At 33.7% G+C, this 23,855-nt stretch overlaps 2 protein-coding genes across 2 annotated transcripts; both read right to left on the minus strand.

Moving 5' to 3' along the window:
- Window positions 1-1,098: 1,098 nt before the first annotated feature.
- Window positions 1,099-3,126, minus strand: LOC115715244 (homeobox-leucine zipper protein ATHB-6). The gene is made up of 3 exons (XM_030644084.2): window positions 2,985-3,126; window positions 2,309-2,682; window positions 1,099-2,215 (listed from the first exon to the last, which is right to left on the minus strand). Exons 1-3 carry the CDS (start codon window positions 3,043-3,045, stop codon window positions 1,607-1,609), a joined length of 1,044 nt encoding a protein of 347 aa, XP_030499944.2. The 5' UTR covers window positions 3,046-3,126; the 3' UTR covers window positions 1,099-1,606.
- An 18,812-nt stretch (window positions 3,127-21,938) lies between these two features.
- Window positions 21,939-22,619, minus strand: LOC133037070 (secreted RxLR effector protein 161-like). The gene has a single exon (XM_061113882.1). The coding sequence runs from the start codon at window positions 22,617-22,619 to the stop codon at window positions 21,939-21,941; it is 681 nt and encodes a 226-aa protein (XP_060969865.1).
- Window positions 22,620-23,855: the final 1,236 nt, after the last annotated feature.

The following is a 23,855-nucleotide window of genomic DNA, read 5'->3' on the forward strand; positions in this document are numbered from 1 at the left end:
ATGGAGCTGTTGAAACCACTTACCACCTGCTTATTGACTGTCCTTTTTCCAAATCTTGCTGGAACAGATCAGTCGTGGCTCTGCCTTCATCGACTGTTGCTGATTTCCACGTCTAGTTTGTTGCAACGTGGTCTCGGCACAAGGGTGATGCTATTGAAGAGATTTTGATGGTCAACTGGTCTATATAGAAAGCTCGCAATGAGCTGGTTTGGAACAACTATACACGTTCGACTGCTGAAGTTGTGTCTATTGCACATCAAGTTCTATGTCAATGGAAATATGCTCAAACATGACGTTTTGAGCCGCTGCACTTTAACACTGATTGTGGTGGCAACAAGAATTCTTGGACTAAACCTATTGAGGGAATGATCAAGATTAATGTGGATGGAGCAACTTTTGAAGCTGAAAATGCATTTGGGATTGGTTTCATTGCTTGTGACTCAAATGAGGTTGTCATCTTGGCTTTTTCGACCCACTCAGCTGGTTCCTCAAGTGCTCCCATCGCTGATATGATGAGCATTTGAGTTGGATAAATGCCTCTAATCTTTCGAAAATTGTTATTGAGACTGATTGCATTATTGTTATTCAAGCTTTGCATAGCTTGGTGGGCATGCCTTCTATCTTTAGTATTATTGTGCAAGAGTGCAAACTTTTATTATCTTCTTTCAATAATGTTACTATTTATAAACGATCGCTAACAAGGCCGCACACTGCTTGACTCGTGGCTCTTGTTCTTAGTCTGATCGTAATTTTTTTGAGAGTACTTTTCCTGCTACTCTTAAATCTCTTGTAATTGTAGATTTGGCATTCTAATAAAATTCATCTATTTTCATCTTAAAAAAATATTAAATGGCTATCAATAATAATTAATTTTATTTATTTATTTATTTTATGTTTTATATATAAGAACACAACTTGTAAATAGCGTAAATAGTGGGTGAAATATAATACAATTTCTTTTTTTTTTTTTGGTTAAATTTAACACAAATTTTAAATTTTGAATTGGAGATTTAAATGAATTGAAGATGAATCAAAACAATAAAAATGAAGCTTTTTAAAATAAATAAATAAAAGGAAAACAAAAATAATTGGAAACAATTAAAGAAAGCGAGAATATGATTATTTAATTTTTCTTTTTCCAATACAGGAACTTGCTCCAAAAGAACTTATTTTTCTTTTTTTTCTTTTTTTTTTTTTTTTTTTTTACAGATGAACCTTTAATTAGGAGCTAATCATATTCCCGCACACGGTTGGCTAGGTGAAAAACCTTGGTCGTCACCTTCCACCGAACCCTCCTCCACCCCACGTGAACCCCTCTCTCTCTCTCTTTATCTCTGTCACTTTCTCTCTCTTCTGATCCAGTTTGGACTTCTCCGTACTATAATGGGTTTCTCCAAAGTCTCATCTTTTTTTCTTTTCAGCTCACCGAGCTTTCACTTTCAACAATGGAGTAATAGCACCCCGTGAATTTCAAACGAAAATCCATTACTCTGCTTTTTCTCTCGGAGAAGACGCTCTTTCCGGAGTCTAGCTATAATCACTTCACTTGGGAATTTTTTCTTCTTTTAATTTTATTTTTATTGTTTAAATGAAAAATATACTTTAATTACCACTGATCGGAGCAGTACCATTGAAGGGTGGGAGCTTGGTCGTCGGAGAAGAAGTTACAGGCTTCCTCGGCAAAGAAATTGTGCTCTTCAATCTTCACAAACTGAGGCTGAAACGACGCCGCTTTCTGGAACTGAAAGCAGTTGGAGGAATTATTATTATTATTAGAAGATGAAGAGCAGTTGAAGTTGAGCGAAGCCGGAGCCGAAGCAGCCGGATTTTGGAGAAGGGCAGTTGAAGAAATGGCGGCATTGGGGCTGCAACTGCTGTTATTATTATTACTATTGAGGTTTATGTCGTCGTTGAGAATTGCACTGGAGTCACTATCAGAAGAACCGTCTTTGTTGAAATCAGGGAACATGGAGGAGACCTCTAAAACGACACCATTATTAGTGTCGTTTAAGCTCTCAAAGTTTAGCTCTTTACACTCCTCAGATGGAAGAACATGATTATTATGATGATGATGATGATGATCAGGATGAGGAACAACTTGTTTGTTCTCCGACTCTGTTGGTCCAATATTATGTATAAGTACTAGCTCTTCTTTCACCGACAGATTGTTGCTCTCTGACTTTTCATCTTGGAGTTTGGATTTCAATTCCCTTATCTGTATAAATGTAAAAATTCAGATCCATTAAACAACAAAGTATAAATTGACACATATATGTAGTGTGTGTAAAGTAATAATAAATAATGGTACCTCTTTAACAAGGGATTCATTATCATGTTTAAGAGTGTCATAACTCAGCTTCAAGGCATCGTAATTTGCTTTAAGATGGCCATAATCTCTTTCCAATTGCTTTGTTTTCCACCTAGCTCTGCGGTTTTGGAACCAAACAGCTACTTGTCTTGGTTGGAGACCAAGTTCTTGGGCAAGCTTAACTTTTCTCTCTGGTTCAAGCTTATTCTCAACCTCAAAGTTCTTCTCTAAAGCTTTGACTTGGTCAACGCTTAATCTTCTCTTCTTTTCGGAGACATGCCCAGATTCTTCTACACAACCTTCTTCGTCTAAACCGTCCAACATGGACCTGAATTCTCTACCATAAATATGGTTGCTACTCGGGCTATGTTCCTCTAAAAGAAACCAAAGAAAAAAAAAGTAAATTAGTGAAATGGGATCTTAGTTTTTACTGAATTACGTTCTAAAGTAGTACACTCAAAACAGAAAAAAATTAAAACCCAGAGAAAGAAAAAACAGAGATGAATATATGAAAAGTTCCACAACAGGAAGCAAAAAAGATAAAAACTTGTACTAGTACTAGGCAAAGTGAACAAAAATAATAATAATAATAAAAAGGGTTCTATTCATGTATTGAAAAGAATATGAAGAAAAAAAAAAAGTAAACGAAGTAATAATAGGATTCTTTGTTATGAACCTGTAGTTGGGCAGACGGACATTAGAGCACCTAGAGAATCATCGCTGCTAAGCCTCTTCATGATGACTGAGAAGAAAATAATAACAAAAACTTCTGAGCAAATAGATCTTATTATAGATCAAAAGCTCTTGACTTTTTTTACTTTTCTTTTATTTTAAGATCCTTAATATATTTTCAGTGGGTCTTTTTTAAAGCTGGGATTTTGTTTTTGTGTTTCTTTTTTTCACTTTAAGCAAGCAATGGGTGAAGAAGAAGAGCTAGTCTCATGTCTGAAACAAGACCAGCTTGTACAGTGATTTTGGTGTATGATGATGATATTACTACACAACAACGTGTTAGCTCTCTCCATTTTCCAATCTTTCTCTTTTTTCAGTACATCTTCTACTTCTGAACCCATCAAAAGATAAAGAAGAAAAAAAAAAGTACTCACAAAACGAATCCAATTTAAACTATATATGTGTTTTTTTTTTCTTTTGTTCTTTATTTTGACACCTAACAACGAAAAAAGAATAACCCAAAAAAAGAAGTAACAATGAAGATAGCTCTCTCTCACAATACAAATATTTCTCTCTCTACATCATTACTCAATCAGTTTCTTAGAAGCTAGTTGGGAAGACAGTATAGTCTACGACTGTTCATCCACAATGGAAGAGAAAGAGAATTGTAAGGAAGAAAGAAAGAAAGAGAGAGGAGTTTTGGTTTGAGAGTTGGGAAGGTCAGTGAAGCAGTTCACAACCCAGCTGGCCTTACTTTCTCTCTCTTTAAATAAACCAACTTGGGTCAGTTATGGGGTTAAAATCTTACCAAGGTTAAGTTGACTGCAGTTTTAGATTATTATCATTATTATTTTATTATTATTAATTCTACAAATGAAATGAACCCAAAATTCAATACAAATGCAATTTCTGTGTCACCGCCTACAGCCGGTGGACACCCCGTTTTCGACCGTTTTATTAGGGAGACTTTTGATTTTAACGTTTGCTGTGGAAAAACATTAAACTTAAAAAGTGAAAAGAAAACAAAAGAAAGAGAGAGAGAGAGAAAAGAATAGTGCGGCTCGGCGTCTGGCGACTCGGCTTCGTTTTAGCTTCGGAAGATTTTTGTTGCGTCAGCGTATCAAGCCCGCACTACGGCGTGGTCGGTGTAAGTAATCGGCGATTTCAATAGTTTTTTTTTTAGGCCTTATTTGTTTGTATATTTATCGTATTTTTAAACTTTCTTTCTTTCATTTCCTTTTCCCCTTGAATTTAGGTAATCAGCTTCGGTTAAACCAGTTCTCTATACAACCGTACAAACATTTTCTTCTTACATCTTTTTCAGTGCTTTTTTTAAAATAAAATAAAATGTGAGTTTAAAAAATCAAATAAAATTTCTCAAAAAAATAAAATATATATTTATTATATTTTTTTCAAATGCATAAAATAAAATAAAAAAAAAATCTAATTAGTAATTTTTCTCTCTGAACTTTAACATGTATCAAATCGTGACCTCTGAACTTTTTTTGCCGTTATAAATTCCTCTCGAACTATTGAGATTGTTAAATTTAATGACTTTTGTCTAATTTTATTTAATTTTACTGTTTCAGTGATTGTTTATGTACTATACCATGCTCCTTAGACTTTGATATCTACCAAATCATGTCACTTAAACTTTGATATGTACTAAATCATGCCCTCTGAACTTTCATTCATGTTAGAATTTTTTTACTAAAATTAGACAAAAGTCATCAAATCTAACAATCTCAATCGTTCAGAAGGAATTTTTAACGGCAAAAAAAGTTCAGGGGACATGATTTGGTACATGTCAAAGTTCGGGATGAAAAATTACTAATTAGCCTTAAATAAATAGTGTCAAGCTCTAGGACCGACAACGGGTCAGACAATAACACGACTCGAAACCCGCACGAGAGTTAACGGGTTTGGGTTTGCCTTAAATTGGTTCGAGTTGACTCGTCTAACTCGTTTAATAAATGAGTTGTGTTCGGGTTGACACGACTAACACGAACCTGACTTGTTAATGACATATTTAAAGTTATTTTAGTACTTTAACATATCATAAATGGGTTATAAACGTGTTGAATATTTCATAAATGTGTTATTGGTTGACATGTTTAAACAAAATATGCTTATAAATGGGTTGTATTTGGGTTTCTTTTTCTGACACGATTACTAAACGGATTGTGTTCGGGTCGAGCATATACCTGTTATACATGGGTCTCGACACGACACGAACACAACCCACAAACACGAATTGTCACCCTATCAAGCTCCAGCAAATATGAATAAAATTAGAAAAATTATTTTATATATTATTTTTTTTTTATTTTTATAGTTTGAGTTATTTTGAGATTTAAGTTGTTCCGTTAATTGTTATGTGAATTTTTATAAAAATGCAAAAAAATTAAAAATTAAAATGTAAAAATAAAATAAAAAAACTCCATAAAATTACTCTAGAATTTCTGTTTTAGTGTGACAAATTATTTTCTAAAGTTAATTTCTCACCAGATATATTTGGTGTTATTATTATTGCTATTTGTGTGTTTCTGTCTAAATTTAATCTTGTATGTTTGTTTTATTATTCAAATTTGTATGTGAATAAAAAAGTACATATCTACTTTTGAAAATTTACTAAAAAAAAACTGAATTTAAGAAAGCCTCTCACGTTCTCGTGATTATTTTAGACATCTATGAAAAATTATATGTTATTATTCATTTGCTATAATCAGTTTATATGAAATCGTAGGTAAACTATGCACCTAATTGAAAACTCTCTTTACCTTTTTTTTTTTTAAGAAAAATAATAATAATAATAATAATAATTAAAGTGTATTTATTAATGAGAATGATCTCCTGCGATCAAATTGAACTGTATCAATCCTTAAGCTAACATTGAGGCGAAAGAACAAACACAGGTTTTCCGATAATTAAATGACATTATTATTATTGTCAGAACTTTATTAAATGCACTTAGATTACACTAATGAAAATCACTAAACAAAATATGACATCATGTGCTTATTCTATATAGTATACTTAAAAAGGAATTATGAGCTAACTAGGTAGTAGGGATTATATTGTTAAGAGCAACTCCAAAGAGCCCTCAAATTTGAGGATGCAGTGGTTAATCTTCTCCAAGGTAGCACCATTTTGAGGTAATTTATGCAGTCTTTGCTACAGTGCACTGCATATATGCAGTAGCACTGTAGCAACTGCATCTTTTTTATTATTATTATTATTAATATTTAATAGCTAATTTTTGTTTATATATATTGTTTAATATTAAAATATTGTATATTTTATTAATATAATAATAAAATATATTTTTTGGTGTAAATTTTAGTGTTGTGGTTGGAGTGAAAATATTTTTTGACACCAAATTTAGTGATAGTGTAATACCAAAAATAATGTCTCTTTGGAGATGCTATTAGGTTACGTATAGGTAACATAAATTAGGAAATAGTTTCATTCCAACATGAAATGCTGTCTAAATTAAAGATAAGTATGGGTACTATACACTATTCCTTGTTGCGCTTTTGAAGTTGTGAAAACTTAAATGGCTATACTACATTTTTCTTTTTTCTTTTTTTGAGAGGGCTATACTACATTTTTATTAGTATATGAATTTATTATTTGATAGAAAATTCTCAACTCGACAACAGCTTACTAAAATTATTTGATGGAAAAGTAGATTGAATCTTTTCACGGCCGATGAAGGAAAACACCGTACTACTACTTTACTACACCACCATCACTGGGTTGAAGAACAAATACATGTATACCAAATGTACACTACAAAAAATTACTACTTTTGGTAACAATTTTTAAGTCACGATATAATTTTTTTACGACTAAATGTGACTTTTAATCACAATAAAATATTCCTTGTGACTAAAGGGTGGTATTCAGGGCCGGCCCAAATTTTTGGCAGCTTGGGCCATTGCACAAGACCCCCATTTTCTAAGGCCCAATTTTTTTAAAAAATGCCTATTTTTGTTGTTTTACATTTTTATGTTCAAAGTTTCTTTTTAACATGTTTATATTATTTTATAAAAATACAAGAAAATAATAAGAAATCCACATGAAATTAGCAAAAAAAATAACAACAAAACAACATAAAAAAATAATATACAAATAAAAAAAATCAACAATAAAATAACTAAAGTACAACATAAAAATACATCAAAAGATCATATTTTCTGTAAATAAATTTTAAAAACCGTAAAAATATTTAATATTATGTACGATCATTTTTTCTGTAATTTATTTGTTGTTTTTGTTATTTATGAAATTATCCCTAAAAAAATTATAATTAAAATTTTAGGAATGTATCTTAAAAAAAAATAGTAATGGATTTGTGGTCTTAAGGTATTCTACTTCTTTTTTTTTTCTTTTTTTTTTTTTTTTTTTTTTTATAAAAAGCTCAATTTTAATCTTTCACACAAGGCCCCCAAAATACTTGGGTCGGCCCTGGTGGTATTTAGATACAAGTTGTCGCTAATTTAGTTTTAGTCACAATAAGTATTGTCACTAAAACTATATTTAGTCACAACAAATTGTATTTTTGTCACTAATACTTTTAGTCATGGACCTTTTAGTCACAATATAGGAATGATGATTTATAATTAATCACAACTTTTTTACTTTTAGTCACAAGTTTTGTTGGGACTAAAAGTAAGATTTTCTGTAGTGGTACATTGTTTACTTTCGATACGAACCATGCACCTCAGATGTCAACCTGGATGCTGGGTCCCAGTTCTAGCCCTTCGAAAATTCTGTTTGGTCCCCAGAAATAGTTGAATCTTAATATTTTTTATTTTTAGAAAAGATGCTCAAAAGAAATCTTGGAAAACACCATCGAAAATGCAGGGCCAGACCCAAGTGTCAACTTGGGGGCAGGGCCAGTCCTAAGTGTCAACCTGGGTGCGACCCTATTTTGGCACCCAAGAAGTACTGTTTCTTCTCCAAAAATACATATTTTCCTATTTTTGATGAAGACGAAGAATGTGCAAAAGTAAGATCTCTAATCTGATACTTGGAAAGCGCCTAGATTGATAGATTGTCAACGTGGGTGCTGGGTGCTCTGGGCCCTGGGTGCTCAAAATTGAAGTTCAATTTTAATTCTGATGCCTCAAACATGTCCGTTGTATGTCTAGTTTATGTCCCAATGTAAGTTTTGACCCATTTGCACTAAGACGGTCCCAAAGACTGAAATCCTAGTTGAGGTTATCAACCTCGGCACTGAGTGAAACCGTAGGTGCCCAGGTTGGCTTCCGGGTTACAAGTTCGTGTAATTTCAGCTCTCAGGGCTTGGATTAGGTTGCTCTATATCTTCATGGTACAAAGTCAAGCTGAGTGCAGGGCTAAGGACCCCTCCCAGGCTAACTTGCTATGACTCGGGACTACTCAACTCTGAGATGTCATCTTTTACCACGTGTCAAAAATTGATGTCCACGTCATCAAGGCTACTCTTGGAGTAAATATTTTCCCCCCAAGTCAACCTTAAGCTTGTGTGAGGTTGACTTAATGACGTGATAAGTCTAGTTCTCTTGAAACTATCGAATTCAATTTTGACAATCTTGGACAATTATTTCTATTCTTTAAGTATTCCCACTAAGAGTAGGCTTTTGAATCCCCATTCCCTGTTGAATAGTGGAATTTGAAATTTTAAGTTGATGACTCCTTGAGTGATTTCCTTTGATTTGAGGTATTGTGAAATCATGTCGACATTAGAATATCAACACTTACTCTAATCTTCGGTTGTTGTCTTAGCATTAACTCTCTTGTCACCCTATCTTTTTATGTGAATATTGATGTAGTCCTTGTCTTCTCTTAGGTTGTATCCTTGAAGTTCTTCAGAATTCCCTCAGTTGTGTTTAAGCGAAGGTGGTCTTATTCATCTCCTCGGTTTGATAGCAGAGGATGCCTTCGTCAACTCCTTAGCTTTATAGCGTAGAAGGCCTTTGACATTCCCTTAGCTTTACAGTAGAGGAGGCCTTCTACATCCCCTCGGCTTTGTAGCGGTTAAGGCCTTCATCACCTCCTCGGCTTTACAGCGAAGGAGGCATTCATCATCTCCTCAACTTTACAGAGGAGAAGGTCTTCTTGATGACTGTCAATGATGTGTTAAAGTAGTTGTTGGCCATTCTTTAGTCAATTGAAGATGTGACCAACTCCCAAATTAATATATCCAAGATAGGGGTGATGTCTTCCCTGTCTTGGGTGCACCTTAGAGTGATTGTAAGTGCAGTCTCCATTTAGTCCTTGGCCTTTAACCTTAGAGGTCTTCATCGTCCTTTATGTCGTATTCACAATGAGAGAGGCCTTTTACATCCCCTTGGATGTTTTGACAGTGAAGGGGGTCTTCCACTTCCCCTCGGCTGTTATTATAGTGAAGGAGGTCTTCCTCATCCCCTCGGCTATTAGCACAGTCGAGGAGGTCTTCTTGGTGAATGTCAAGGATGTGTTGTAACATTCGCATTCTACTCTTTGGTTGTCAAGGAGACGGTCGATACCAACTACTATTGAGAACTTGTCAAACAGGTGGTAGTTAAGTGAGATGGCTCAGAGGTCGTTGGGTGTTGACCTTCTAAAGAGATTTGATGTCGAATACTATGAAGGTAGTTACGGTGATGTTTGCCACAGGGTAGTTTTGACTGTGAGTGGTAATCTAATTTTATCACAAGGAGCGATGTTAGATCACTAGAAACCATACATGAGCTACTTGCATGGCTCCGACTCTCTTAGGGAGTCACCCACTCTTTTTAAGGTCTATTTTGATTAGAACAGTTGGTGATGCTTAATTATTAACCATCACCTTTTTTGCCATGATGTTTGAAATTTGTTGGCACTGTCTGAGCTTAACTGCTCTTTCCCCTCAACGTTGATCTCTTTGTGACTGGGGTGAAAAAACTTTGAAGTTTCTATGTTGAAGCTATCTGTTGTGAGTGAGATAGACTACTGTTGAGGTGTAGTGGGTTATTGCTTGTGTGTTTGGTGCTCAATCATGAACTCACTTTATGATCATAAGTGAGACGAATCATTATCAATGAGTAGTGTAGAAAAACCCGATTTGTATAGGGGTGAAATCACAGGTTGTTGGAGAACCTAGTTTGATGATTTCAACTCATAGATCCTTGTTAAAGAAAAAAATCCGATGGAGGAAAAAGAAAAAAAGACATATTGGATTAGATCTGTGCTAAGTACAACGTCCCATACTTAGGAAGAGTTTAGCCATTGAAAGAATACCACAACTAGGGCAGCATCCCACTCCCAAAGGGTTTTCTTCGATCAATTAGAAAAACCTCTTCTAGATGCAGCGTCCTGCTTCTAGAGAGCTTTTTGTAATTAATGATGCTTTTATTTTCTTTTTTATTTTTGTGATCCGAGGAGGAACACTTGCACTAGTACTTCACATTTATAAACGTGGTCGTTATATTCTTATGAGACCTCAAGCACTTATATCATGATAGTACTTGACTCTGGTGAGCAAATAGTATGTACGTGCGGTTGTTCAACTTAATGAACTTACCAGCACTCGCACTAGCACTTTACGATTAAAAAACTAGGATAACATCAACATTTCATTAAACCATAAAAATACTAACTCAGGTGTGTCAAATGCCATTGCAACCCTTGGCTCTTGTATACCAAGGTATATGTGACATACATGACTCTCACGTACCATGATTTATGTTAATGCTCATGCAATGTACAAAGTGTTGGGATTTATGCCCTAAAAGTAAGTAATTATTAGATAATATGTTAGAGAATACATAAAATACAATTATAAGATAAATGATACAATAATTATAATAGTATAATTATTAAACATATAAAAATTCCTTATTCATATGGAGAATGTATAATCTTGTAAAGACATGCAAAAGAATTAAGATTATACGATATTAATAAAATAAGTCGGTGGTGTATTAAAGTATTATAGAATTACTAAGTATGGTTTACTTACACTATATTTCTAGTGTGTGTGATTTTGATTCGGATCACATATGTAGATAGACATGTAGTAAATGTGTTGTTTATTTGATTATGCATGAATGGACCAATATGTGATAAATATCTTTCATTAACGTGTTCTTTACCATGAAAGAGTTATTCATATCACAACGATGATCATTAGTAGATCAGCCTGAATCCTGAGTATACATAAACTCATGTTTGTGTTCATTGAGTTCTTTGATTCACTCGTTAAAGTTTCACAGAGAAGATGATTCTTACAACTTTTATCTTAGGAGCTTAATAACATGAGTGGTTGGGAACATGTTATACAATAGTGGAATCTAAGCTTTCCTAATGGATCGAATATTAGTTCTCTTATTGTATTAATTTTGGGAGTGCTAATAGTTAGATCTAAATCTAAAATAAGTTATAGATTATCTGTTCACACTGAATTAATGGTACATAAGGAGTAAATAGATAATTAGAAGGGTAAAATGGTAATTTTGACCAACTCTAATTATGAACTAATAATTAGAGGGTAAACTACTTATATTCATTATATCAATAGACTACAAGTAAAAAATTTGTAAATATAATTCTACATTGTCAAAGAGTACAATTCCATATTTATAGTGGAGTAATAATAGAATTAATAAATTAGATTTTTCTATTGATAAGATCGATAATAATCAAGTGTTTATTGAAGCTTCAAAATATAGGTCCATGGTCATTGAGTCACCTCTATACAACACTGTATAAATGAAGGTTTTATTTGATGAGTAAATTTTGAGTGAGAATTAATTTCTATGGGAAATAAATTTTTCAAGGCAAAATAGTAATTTGTGAAATTATTATTTTGAATAATTATGACAATTATGAATTATATAATCAATAGTATTTAGCTATTTAATTTTATCGGATAAAATTATATTAATTGGTTAAATATAATATCATTATTAGATAATATTAAAGAGAGAATTACATTATTTTAGTGAAAATAATATTTATTTTAATCATTGTGAAATAAGAGATTAATGAGAATTAATCTATAATACCTTAATGAAAGGCACGCTACTATCAACCATTAAACATAACCTAATCCCGTTAAACCAGGATTACATCAATCGATTTGGTCAGATTATAGTGTATTTTTATCAACCCAATATAAATGTCGGGTTACAAATATCTAAATGTAACCCGTCTAATGAAAAAATTAAAAAAAAAAGTGTAACCCGCCCAATAATTTTCTTCGGTTTGGTCGGGTTAACCCGTTTAAACCAATCTTTATTTTTTATTCTTTTATTATTGTTAGTATTTGGTATTCAAATAATTGATTGGAAAAAATAAATGTATAGTATATCCTTTCAAAATTAAAATAGTTATAGTTTAAATTAATGTTAAAAAAATAAATATGAATTGAATAAACATTAAAGTATTAAACAATATTTTTCAAAAAATAATATAAAAAAAATATATACTCATATGTAAATTTTAAATTTCAACTTCAATATTAAAATACAATCAAAAATATCAACTATCAATTCTAACTTTCAAATTAAACACTATAAAATACAAACTTTAAATGTAAAATAGTTTAACTATTAAACATAATTTATATATTATGTTATAAATAATTTTAGTAAAAAATATGTAAATCAGTTTATTCGGGTTATTTGGGCGGGTTAGAATAATATTTAACCCGCCCAATATATTCATTGGGCGGTTTGAATTTTTTTTAAAGTTATTCAGGTTATATTTTTTGTTGGGTTATTTGGTTTGGTTTGAGTGGTTTATTCGGGTTGGGTAGTTTGTTAATTTTTTTGAACAGTCCTAGAAATAAGAGCAGAAATTTAAACTCTAAATCAAGTACAGAGTGAAAATATAACTTGTAACTATTTAATATACAAACCATTCTAAAAGATTAGACATGTTTCGGGATCCCATAAAAATTTTCACGAAATATTACAAACCATTTTTACACGCCGACCTAAGTGATGAAAACCGCGAATACAAAATACATCAACTGGTAGACCCAACTCGCGTGGTCTAATATGGCCCGAACATGTATAATACACCACCTAACCCTTGAACTCATGACTGATCACATTGTGACAGTCCTTTTTTTTTTTCTTTTAATCCAATGTGATCATCATTTCAATTTTTTTTCTTTGAAACAGATCATTAGTTCATCTTAATTACTCACTCTTTCACACCACATTTTGGTGATTTTTACCCATTACCCCATTTAATTTTTAATCGTCTTCTTCTTGTGTTCTTTTTCTTTAAAAAAAAAACACATCCAGTTCTTGTGTTAAGGGCGGTTTTTGGTGGTTACTTAAATCAAATTTATACAATTTTTGTTGTTGTTGTTGTTTTTAAATTATAATTTTTCCTCTACATTTTCTCCCATTTATTTGTTGATTTCTCCTATAAATACTTTACTTGATCATCATCTATGACTATTACATGATCAAAGTCTTCTTCCTTAGTTGTAAAAAAGCCCCCCAAAAAAATCTCTCAAAAACTTGCGTTGACCCTGTGTAACGCCCCCGCTTCAAGCCTCCATTGGGTCCTTACACCCACGGAATGAATGACTCTTATACACGAGTACGTCACTCTGGCTGCTTGATGGACTGATGACTGACCCTACATACCAACACGAGTGTTTCCAGCGTGCTTTGTCCTCACTCGCACGCTTCCTGGGAAAACTTCCCAGGAGGTCACCCATCCTAAATTACTCCCAGGTCAAGCTCGCTTAATTATGGAGTTCTTTCGTGATGGGCTACCGAAAAACAAGATGCACCTTGTTGATATAGGTAGTACCAATCAATCCATTTAAGCTCTCTTCAACTGTGTAGTCCCATACTTACACAATCTCAGAATCATCCCACTTGATCTTCCCCAGGCGGTGTGGGATTGTACAGCTTACCCAGTATTTCCCCTTACGGATCACGGGACTATACTGACTGTCACAATCACCCCCCTTACGGGGTTCGACGTCCTCGTCGACCACACTTCCGGTTGGGTCAAGGCTCTGATACCATTTTGTAACGCCCCCGCTTCAAGCCTCCATTGGGTCCTTACACCCACGGAATGAATGGTTCTTATACACGAGTACGTCACTCTGGCTGCTTGATGGACTAATGACTGACCCTACATACCAACACGAGTGTTTCCAGCGTGCTTTGTCCTCACTCGCACGCTTCCTGGGAAAACTTCCCAGGAGGTCACCCATCCTAAAATTACTCCCAGGTCAAGCTCGCTTAATTGTGGAGTTCTTTCGTGATGGGCTACCGAAAAATAAGATGCACCTTGTTGATATAGGTAGTACCAATCAATCCATTTAAGCTCTCTTCAACTGTGTAGTCCCATACTTACACAATCTCAGAATCATCCCACTTGATCTTCCCCAGGCGGTGTGGGATTGTACAACTTACCCGGTATTTCCCCTTACGGATCACGAGACTATACTGACTGTCACAATCACCCCCCTTACGGGGTTCGACGTCCTCGTCGACCACACTTCCGGCTGGGTCAAGGCTCTGATACCATTTTGTAACGCCCCCGCTTCAAGCCTCCATTGGGTCCTTACACCCACGGAATGAATGGCTCTTATACACGAGTACGTCACTCTGGCTGCTTGATGGACTGATGACTGACCCTACATACCAACACGAGTGTTTCCAGCGTGCTTTGTCCTCACTCGCATGCTTCCTGGGAAAACTTCCCAAGAGGTCACCCATCCTGAAATTACTCCCAGGTCAAGCTCGCTTAACTGTGGAGTTCTTTCGTGATGGGCTACCGAAAAACAAGATGCACCTTGTTGATATAGGTAGTACCAATCAATCCATTTAAGCTCTCTTCAACTGTGTAGTCCCATACTTACACAATCTCAGAATTATCCCACTTGATCTTCCCCACGCGGTGTAGGATTGTACAGCTTACCCGGTATTTCCCCTTACGAATCACGGGACTATATTGACTGTCACACCCTGAATGGGGGTAAGAGGAATTTTGAAGAACACCCCTAAGCCCTATCTCATCAGTTCCAAGCAAATACAAATTTCTTGGTGAAACTTCGAAGAGGAGGATGTCCAAACGTCCTCATCTCGTGGTTGAAGACTCAGACTCAGATTTTGAATTGGACGATGAATTTTTACATATGCCCAAGCTTGATAAGGTATTTTTTTTGGTTATTTTTGTGTCATTTTAGGGGTTTTATTTCACTTACTCCTATATTTCTATGGGATGTATTACTTTTATATTTAATATGTCTTTTTTATTTTTTTTTTATTTTGTGTTTGTGTGTTTGTTTTGTTTGAATGCAGTATTTCATTGTTTTATAACAGTTGTATTTTTGTGTTGTTTATTGTTGCTTTGTTTTTATGTAAGGGAAGGTAAATCCCCAATTAAGAACGTTTAATCGGATGATGTTATTGACGATGTCATTGTTAAAATGGTTGTATCATTTATTTTTGGTTTGTTTTCGTGTTGTTTTAGTTTTATTTTAGTAGTTTTTATGTTCCTTCTCCAAGATTGGACTCCCAAGTACACTCGTTTGGAATATTTTTATAGAAATTCAGTAATTGAACATTTTAATTCACATACAACAACACCAAAAAAAAAAAAAAAACAGTAGAAAATAGCTCGACGTTTGTTCTTTTATTTTTCTGGTCCTATAATGATCTGGTTGCCTATTTATTATACATATTCTTAATTTACAATAAAATGTAGGTTATTAAGCAAGAAAGACTCTAGAACAACGTTGAATACTTCAACATGAATTAATAATCGACTGTTTTTTTAATACTCGTGCAATCATGTACATTAATTTGTATTTTTCTCAATATGGGATGTATTCTAATACAATTTTAGATGTATTTTAATACAATTTCAGATGCTAGTGCCTATTTTTGATTTATGAATTTCATATCTAAATTTGTTATTTGTTTTTATTTTCGTTTATAAAAGAATCTGATGGGTTTTAGTGTCTAATAAACTTTTTGTTTTGTTTATTTCTGGCTTTGATGAAGATGTTGGGTTTTCATCTATCGTTGATTTGCCTATTTTTCTCAATCTCACCGAAATTAATGAGTGTTTTTCGGGTGTTCGGTGCTGTCGGTCAGGTTCTGTGCGTGGGGAACGAAGATGGAGTCATTGATATTGATTTAGTGTGTCTACAGCATAAAAAAAAAAAAGGCTCAACCAGTATAAAAGTAATTTTTACTGTGTGATAGTATTTTTGTAAACAATAGTCCAATACTTAGTATTTTTTGTAAGTTTTTTTTTTTTTTTTTTTTTTTTTGAATAATGTTATCTATCACGATTTAATTACTAAGAGGATAGACATATCAAATATTTATAAATACCAACAAATATTTTTAGTAAGTAGAACTATAGCCATTACATTTTTTAAAAATTTTTATTGAGTAATGCTAAAAGAACACTCAAATTATACACATTTTTACAAGGAGTAAGTTGAAAAATACTATTTTTATTAATCAATTAATTAAATTTACCTCTAATTTTATATTTAATTGAAACATACCTCTTTTTATATGTATTGTACACAAAATATCCTGACATAAGAGTCACATGGAGAGTATCTTGAAGTGACAGGGGAAAAATTGGTACAATATTTAAAAAAAGAGGTAAAAATAATAGACTTTAAAAAAAAAAGTAAAAAAATATGACAATATGAAAAAGGTATAGAGTGTAATTTTCTCTTTTTACAGCATCAAATTGTACTGTAATTAAGATTAATTACATTATAGATATAAAAATGTATGGTCACAATCATTATTCATTTTCTATTTGATATCGTTTTTTTTTTTTTTTTGAAGAAAAGCGTACATATATTAGAATCAAAAGTAGTTAAACCTCACGGTCATTACCAAAAAAAATATTTCGGGATTGAGAAAATCGAGATACAACCGAACTTGTGGTGGGTAAACGCTCACTTAGCCACTCTATTTGATATCGTTAATAATATATTAGCAAGTGATTAATTATGCTATAAATATAATGATATAGACTAAATATTTTTTTTAGATAAATTATCTCTTCCAGGAAAAGAATATATATTTAGTAAATAGTCATCTTCATTCAGAAATGCTTTGGCAGCTGTGTACGAGTTACATTTAGATATGGAGAGTACTAGAGAGAAAACTCATGTTTTACACGCCAGTTTTCATTAAATAAATTTACTTTCTCTAATTTGATAGCCATTTTCATTAATATTTTCAAATATTAATACTTGGTACAAATTGAGGTGCTGAATCAAAATAGATAAATTTATTTGGCAACTCCAATTTGTTAAAACTTAAATAATTTTTTATCACGAAAAGTTTAATGAAAAATATAAATGATAATAAATCTAGGATTATCATCATATGAGTAATGATCTGTACAGACAAATTGTGTACCAAATTTTTACACTTATGGTATACTTTATTTCCTAACTCAACTAAATTTCATTGTGAGAACATGTTTTTGTGTCTAAAATTTGGTAAACATAAAGTGCACATATCATTACTCAGTCATGATATTAGAAATTTAAACACTAAAACGAGTACTTTCAAAAACCAAATGTAATAAGTGACAAAAGATAAAGATGCATACAGATGAAAACAATTGTTGTTTTTTAATGGTAAAATAAAGAAAGAAAAAATAATAAAACATGACTTGACAATTTGGGATCCAATTTTTTTTAATAGGAGTAATAAAGTGGGAGTAGATCAAGGCATGAAGCTGTAAAAATAATAGAAAAAGAAAAGAAAAAACAAATAGAAACGACTTAGATATTCTCAGGCAAAGTAGAACGAGGAATGGATAAAATTGATTGTCGGTTATATAAAACATTTCGCGGGAAACTTTTATTGACCAATAAACTCCAATTTTTCATCGTTTCTTTTAGCATTCCTTTAATAAATTGAAAGTGGGATTTGAAAGTATCTCTGTTTGGGGGCTACTAACTTGCTTGGACTACTTTCTCTTAAGCTGATGACATAAATAACTACAAAACATGCATGATTACAAAGCTCTTTCTCCCTTCTCTTTGCACCAAAATTGACAAAAGTGTAACATTCTTTCGTTTCATCATTTTGATTAATAAAGAAATTCACTTATTAATTTGAGCTGCGCTTCCTTATCACAGGGAAAGGAACCAAATGATGAACTCACAATTCATTATGTTTTTGAAGCCAGAAGCTAAAGGACGCCCAAGTTGGCTGGCCCACCTACAAATGCTATAGTGAACTGACACCCCCATTATCTTTCTATCCATATATATAAAGCTTATGCCAAAATTCACAAAAATCGTCCTATCCATGTAAAAAGCTTAAGCAAAAATCAGAGATCTATTTTACTGTACATGGAACTTCAAATCAATTATCAGAACCAAAAAGAAACCCATCATATGAATCAAGACAAATTCACTCAAAGACTCTAAACAAATAAAGATTTACTGTGCTTACCATCTACAGGTATATGATTCAGTATTTGAGTGTATGCAGTACATTATATGACACTTGAAATTGATGTCCTTCCTACCAATACCACTTGGATAACAAATAAGCCACATGAATTGGTTCAACCATGCATGGAAACAAATATTGACAAGCTAAATTAGGTTGCAAATTGACAACTAAGAACAAAATATGATCCAATTTTCAAAGCTATTTGTGAGATTAAAATGACCCCACAACACACTAACTAGATCAAATCAAGACCAACCAAATTGCCTAATTTTTGTGGCAGAGCAAGTGTTGGAGTCTCTGGCAAAACCCAAAAAATTCCTGTGTAGTCAATTTACACTAGAATGTATACCAGCTTTCAACATTTCCCAAGAATCAAGATGATCGAAAAAGCCCTTATAAGCGCTCTCTCTTGCCTTTGATAGGTAGGCGCAAGTGGGATTTGAGCTGTAGTTTGTTAATCATAATAGATTGGCTCCTTTTCTCTGGCCAGTGGAGGCCACAAAGGAAATTAGTTGCTGTGTGTGAAAAAATAAAAAAATGTGGGGTCTTCTTAACATTATTTTTAATGACAACAACACGTGTGAGTTGGGTTCCCAAGTTTTCAACAATCAACTGAGCCCCACTGATAGGAATAGGCATGTGGGGAATCATAGACCTCAGAGAAAAATACAGAACTTGAGAGAGGCTACGTGTTCAGGAAAGTAAATCAGACAAAAGTCGTCATCAAGATGTGAAGATGGCCGACATGATAGAATGAAATCCATATGGACCGTTGATCAGTGATCTGCGATCATCTTCAGATTTATTTATTTCTAAAAATTGATGTCTTCCTGGGTGCTTGTATATTCAGATAAGAGTTTCTCAGTTCGTGGTATATTCAGATAATTTTGAGCTATTTTGCAAATTCATTACTAACGTAACCAGATGATAGTGATGCTCCTTAATATCACATTCAAAAAATACAAGCCTAAGCATCCCAATCAAAGACATCACATTTATACTAGATAAACCCACTTTAACCTTGATCTCGAAGCACCAACTAATTTCCAATCTTAGCCTCTAACGTCGTTCGTATACATTATGAGTTCAACTAACTTAATTAAGCCCAATTTCGACTTGTCAATTCTATCATCTTCTAATTCTCATATTTGACCACTAATGACCTTTTCAGTTTTCATAGACCATAAATGCTTCTTTATTTGGGTGGATAAAACTTTCGGAAGAGACCTAAAAGAAAAGAAAGTTTTCCTAAAGAAGTAAGACATAATGATGCAAGTTTTCCATAGAATTGTCCATCTTTAAAACCTCTTGAGTTGTAAAAATGACAGCCTCCTAATAAACCAAGACCAATGTGATACATTACATTTACGGCAACCTATCAACACGAGCTATAAGAAAGCTAAATTCAACAGTTCTCCAACTCAAAATTTTATTTTTCATGGATCAACAAAACTTGATCATCTCAAAGATTATTATTTTAATATATTAAAAGATGGTGTTAGAAAAGCAAGCCTGACCAAGACAAACGCAAACAGTTATGAATATTGTCTTACACTTGGGAAAGTCTATATTTACGCCTGGCTAAAAAAATTAAACAGGAAGCAAGCCTTCCAAATCTGAAGCTACCCATCCATCATTTTCAACTTTTTCTTACCTGAAGCCAGCTAAAGCAGGGCCCACAAACCAATCACATATACAAAAGAAAAAAAAAACGGCAGGCGCTTTGGATCTTAATCTCCATGTGTGATTTTCTATTTTTTATTTTATTTTCAAATCATATGTGCTAAGATATGAAAATTAAACGAAATAGTATTAACTACCCATGCATGAATCCAAACCTTAAAAGAGTAAAGGAAAAAAAAAACACCTAATTAGCTAAATTTGAAATCTAATCATACTGAGAAATGGAGTCGATATGATAACATGGGATTTTCTCCCATTTCCAAAAGAGCAGAATGGATGGTCCAGCCTAAGTAAGATGATTCAAAAGTGATTGGAAAAAAGAGGCACTTAGAATTGATTGCACGAGTTCCCAGGCTTTAGAGGAAAGAGAAGGGTCTTTTTGTTTTTTAGGTGCCTCCTAGAGCTTGTCAATGAGTGTGCATAGAATCTAAAACAAAGGCCAAAAAAGAAAAAGAAAGAAAAACTTGTGGAAAGTAGTAAAATGAAGAAAAAGTTCGATTAGGTGGGTGTGCTTTGTAGAGTATAGACCCCTTAATGGTAGGCAGCTTTCTCTTTTAGCTTTCCTTTTCTAATTTATGAGTGCTGTCCAAAGGCTGTGTGGAAAAGTATGAGTAAATAGAATCTTAGTCAAGAGTGTTTCTCTTCGATTGAACAGAACCAAAATAATTTTCTTCCTTTCCCACCCACTTTCCCTATTTTAAAAAGAAAAACGAAAATCAAAAGAAAGTGAAAATTTGTGGACAAAGTTTTATTAAAGCAAGTTCTTTATATTGTTAACTTACTACTAGCTGGTTTTAAAAGCAAAGCAAGGGAGTAACTTCACTCACGAAACAACTTATTAGGAAGGATAAAAAACCAATGAACAAGTAAATCATCATATTTATTCAGTATTAGAAGTTCATGTAGGATTTTTTTACTCTTTTACCCTACACCAACAAATGATTTTAATATCAGTATCAAGGTCAAAAATAACCTTTCCTAGTCTAATTAATCCCTTAGACTAAAACGGTACCGTTCAATTCCCACGACACCAAACTCAGTGTCGTATTGAACTTTAGGTTTAAAGACTCTGATCGAAGAGTCTAGAAACCCTAGCCACTCAAACACAACACTCAGCCTCCCAAACTCGAAACACAAGTTAGAAAACCCAGATTCACACCCACACACAAACACAAGTTAGTTTAAACGAGTGAAAATGAAAAATAAGGAGAGAAAACACCATAGATTTGTTTCAGAGTTCACCCAAATCTGGGCTACGTCTCTGTCAAGCTCTTCTCAGAGATAGAAGCTTGATATCCACTATCAAAATGTTGAGTTACAAGATTTGGAGCTTCCGGTCACAGAAATCGACCAGGTAAACTCGATTTCTCTCTTTTACACTTTATGTTTTTGTTGTTTTCACTTGATTTGTTCTCGATCTAACTCCTTCTTTGTTTTCTTGTGCATGTACTTCCCTTTCGAGCTCCTCACCATGAGAACTGGTTTCTCATCTCTGGATCTTGGAGCTGAAGCCTCAAACTAGGGTTTATTTCTTCTCTCTCTCTATCTCTTCTCTGATCTGGTTCTATGTTGTAGATCTAGGGTTATTTACTTTGATTCATGCTTTTATATTGTTATAGAGTCGGTTGATCGAGGCTTAGGAGTTAGTTACAATTTCAGTTGTAACTAACTACTAAGTCTTGATCCACTAGAGGCGAAGCCACCTAGGATTGAGTCCCTTTACTTGTTTCTGTTTGTATATTGCTGATGTGGATATTAGTAAGTATACTGAACTGGTTATAAGTGGAATTTATTCAACAATTTCCACCTGAATTCCTCTTAGCTTGATAGGTCCTACTTTAGTCTCTTGAGTTGATTCTTAACAAGTTCATACAATGTGTGAACTTGTTAAGAGTCACAATTTTAGTTCCCATGTCTGCTGGGTTATCCTCAGTAGGCACCTTCTCAATGCCAATTTCACCTTGTGTCACTTTATCCCTGATAAAGTGATACTTGATTTCTATGTGTTTTGTTCTGTAATGGAACATAGGATTTTTACATAGAAATATGCAGCTCTGGCTGTCTGAATACACAGTAGGCACTCCTTTAAGTAGATTTAGTTCCTTCATTAGCCCTTTTAGCCATATTGCTTCCTTTATAGCTTCAGTTGTGGCTACATACTCAGCTTCTGTAGTTGATAGTGCCACAACAGTTTGAAGCTGAACTTTCCAGCTTACACAATTACCTCCAATTAGAAAGAAATAGGCAGATGTAGATCTCCTATTATCCCTATCCCCTGCATAGTCAGAATCACTATAGCCTTCAATTATATTGTTAGCCTTCTGTCTATTGTAGATTAATCCAACTTTAGTTGTCCCAAGTAGATACCTGAATACCCATTTCATGGCTAACCAGTGAACTTTTCCTGGATTAGCCATGTATTTGCTAAGTACACTCATAGCATAACCTAGGTCAGGTCTTGTGCTTACCATTAAGTACATTACAGACCCTACAGCATTAGAGTAGGGTACATCCTTCATAGATTCAATTTCCTTTTATGTCTTAGGGCATTGTTCCTTAGAAAGTATGTACTGACTAGTAATAGGTTGCTTAACAACCTTAGCATCCCTCATAGAGAACTTATCTATGATCTTCTCAATGTAATCTTCCTGTCTAAGTATTAGTTTTCCTTTATCCCTGTCTCTTAGAATAGAAATCCCAAGGAGCTTGGTAGCATTTCCAAGGTCCTTCATTTCAAATTCTGTCTTGAGCAGATCCTTAACCATTTCAACCTTAGCCCTTTCTTGACTTATAATAAGCATGTCATCTACATAAAGCAATAAGTAGATTACATCTTTTATAGAGTCTCCCTTGTAGTATAGACAAGTGTCATGATAGCTTCTGTTAAATCCATGCTTTATCATAAAAGCATCAAATTTTTTATTCCATTGTCTGGGAGCTTGTTTGAGTCCATACAAGGACTTAACCAACTTGCAGACCATATTTTCCTTTCCCTTAATCTCAAATCCTTTAGGCTGTTCCATATAGATCTCCTCTTCTAGGTCTCCATGTAGAAAAGTTGTAGTGACATCCATTTGATCAATTTCCATGTCAAATTTATTTGCTATTGATAGCATTATCCTTATGGTCTTGTACTTGGCTACTGGTGAGAATATCTCATTGTAGTCAATTCCCTCTTTCTGTGTAAATCCTTTGGCTACTAACCTAGCCTTAAACCTTATAGGTTCACCTTCAATTACCCCCTCTTTATGCTTGTAAACCCATTTGCAGGCTATTATTCTTTTCCCTTTAGGCCTTAGACCATTATCCAAGTCTTGTTTTTCTTTAAAGAGACCATCTCTGAATCCATAGCTTTAAACCACTTCTTAGCATTAGGCCCTGTCATAGCTTCTTCATAGGTTTGAGGTTCAGTACTTAGAGATTTCATGGCTGTCATGAAGGCATAGGCTATGTCTTCATTCCAAATATTGAAATTGTACTTAGGATTAGGTTTAGGTGTCCTTTTCTCTCTGCTCTGGTCAATTGGTAGTCATCTAGAGCTTCAGTGGGTTGAACAACCTCAGTTTCATCTCCCTGTTGCTCTTCATCTTGTGTCCCTTCTCTGTTAGGATTTTCTGTATGTTCCACCTGATCCTGATCAGGTTCATTCCCAACTGGTTCGACCTGATCTATATCAAGTTCTTCTTGATCATCTAGCCTCCATAGAGTAGGATCAAATTGTATTGTACCTGCATGTTAGTTTCTACTATACCTGC

The sequence above is a fragment of the Cannabis sativa genome, chromosome 4 (assembly GCF_029168945.1).
Source record: "Cannabis sativa cultivar Pink pepper isolate KNU-18-1 chromosome 4, ASM2916894v1, whole genome shotgun sequence".
Classification (NCBI taxonomy): domain Eukaryota; kingdom Viridiplantae; phylum Streptophyta; class Magnoliopsida; order Rosales; family Cannabaceae; genus Cannabis; species Cannabis sativa.

Bases quoted from the DNA above. Each gene is read 5' to 3' on its own strand.
- LOC115715244 (XM_030644084.2), bottom strand. From the start codon at position 3,045: ATGAAGAGGCTTAGCAGCGATGATTCTCTAGGTGCTCTAATGTCCGTC. The intron at 2,683-2,984 runs GTTCATAACAAA...GGTTTCTTTTAG, and splicing joins GTCCGTCTGCCCAACTACAG to AGGAACATAGCCCGAGTAGC. The intron at 2,216-2,308 runs GTACCATTATTT...ACATTTATACAG, and splicing joins ATGAATCCCTTGTTAAAGAG to ATAAGGGAATTGAAATCCAA.
- LOC133037070 (XM_061113882.1), bottom strand. From the start codon at position 22,619: ATGAAGGATGTACCCTACTCTAATGCTGTAGGGTCTGTAATGTACTTA.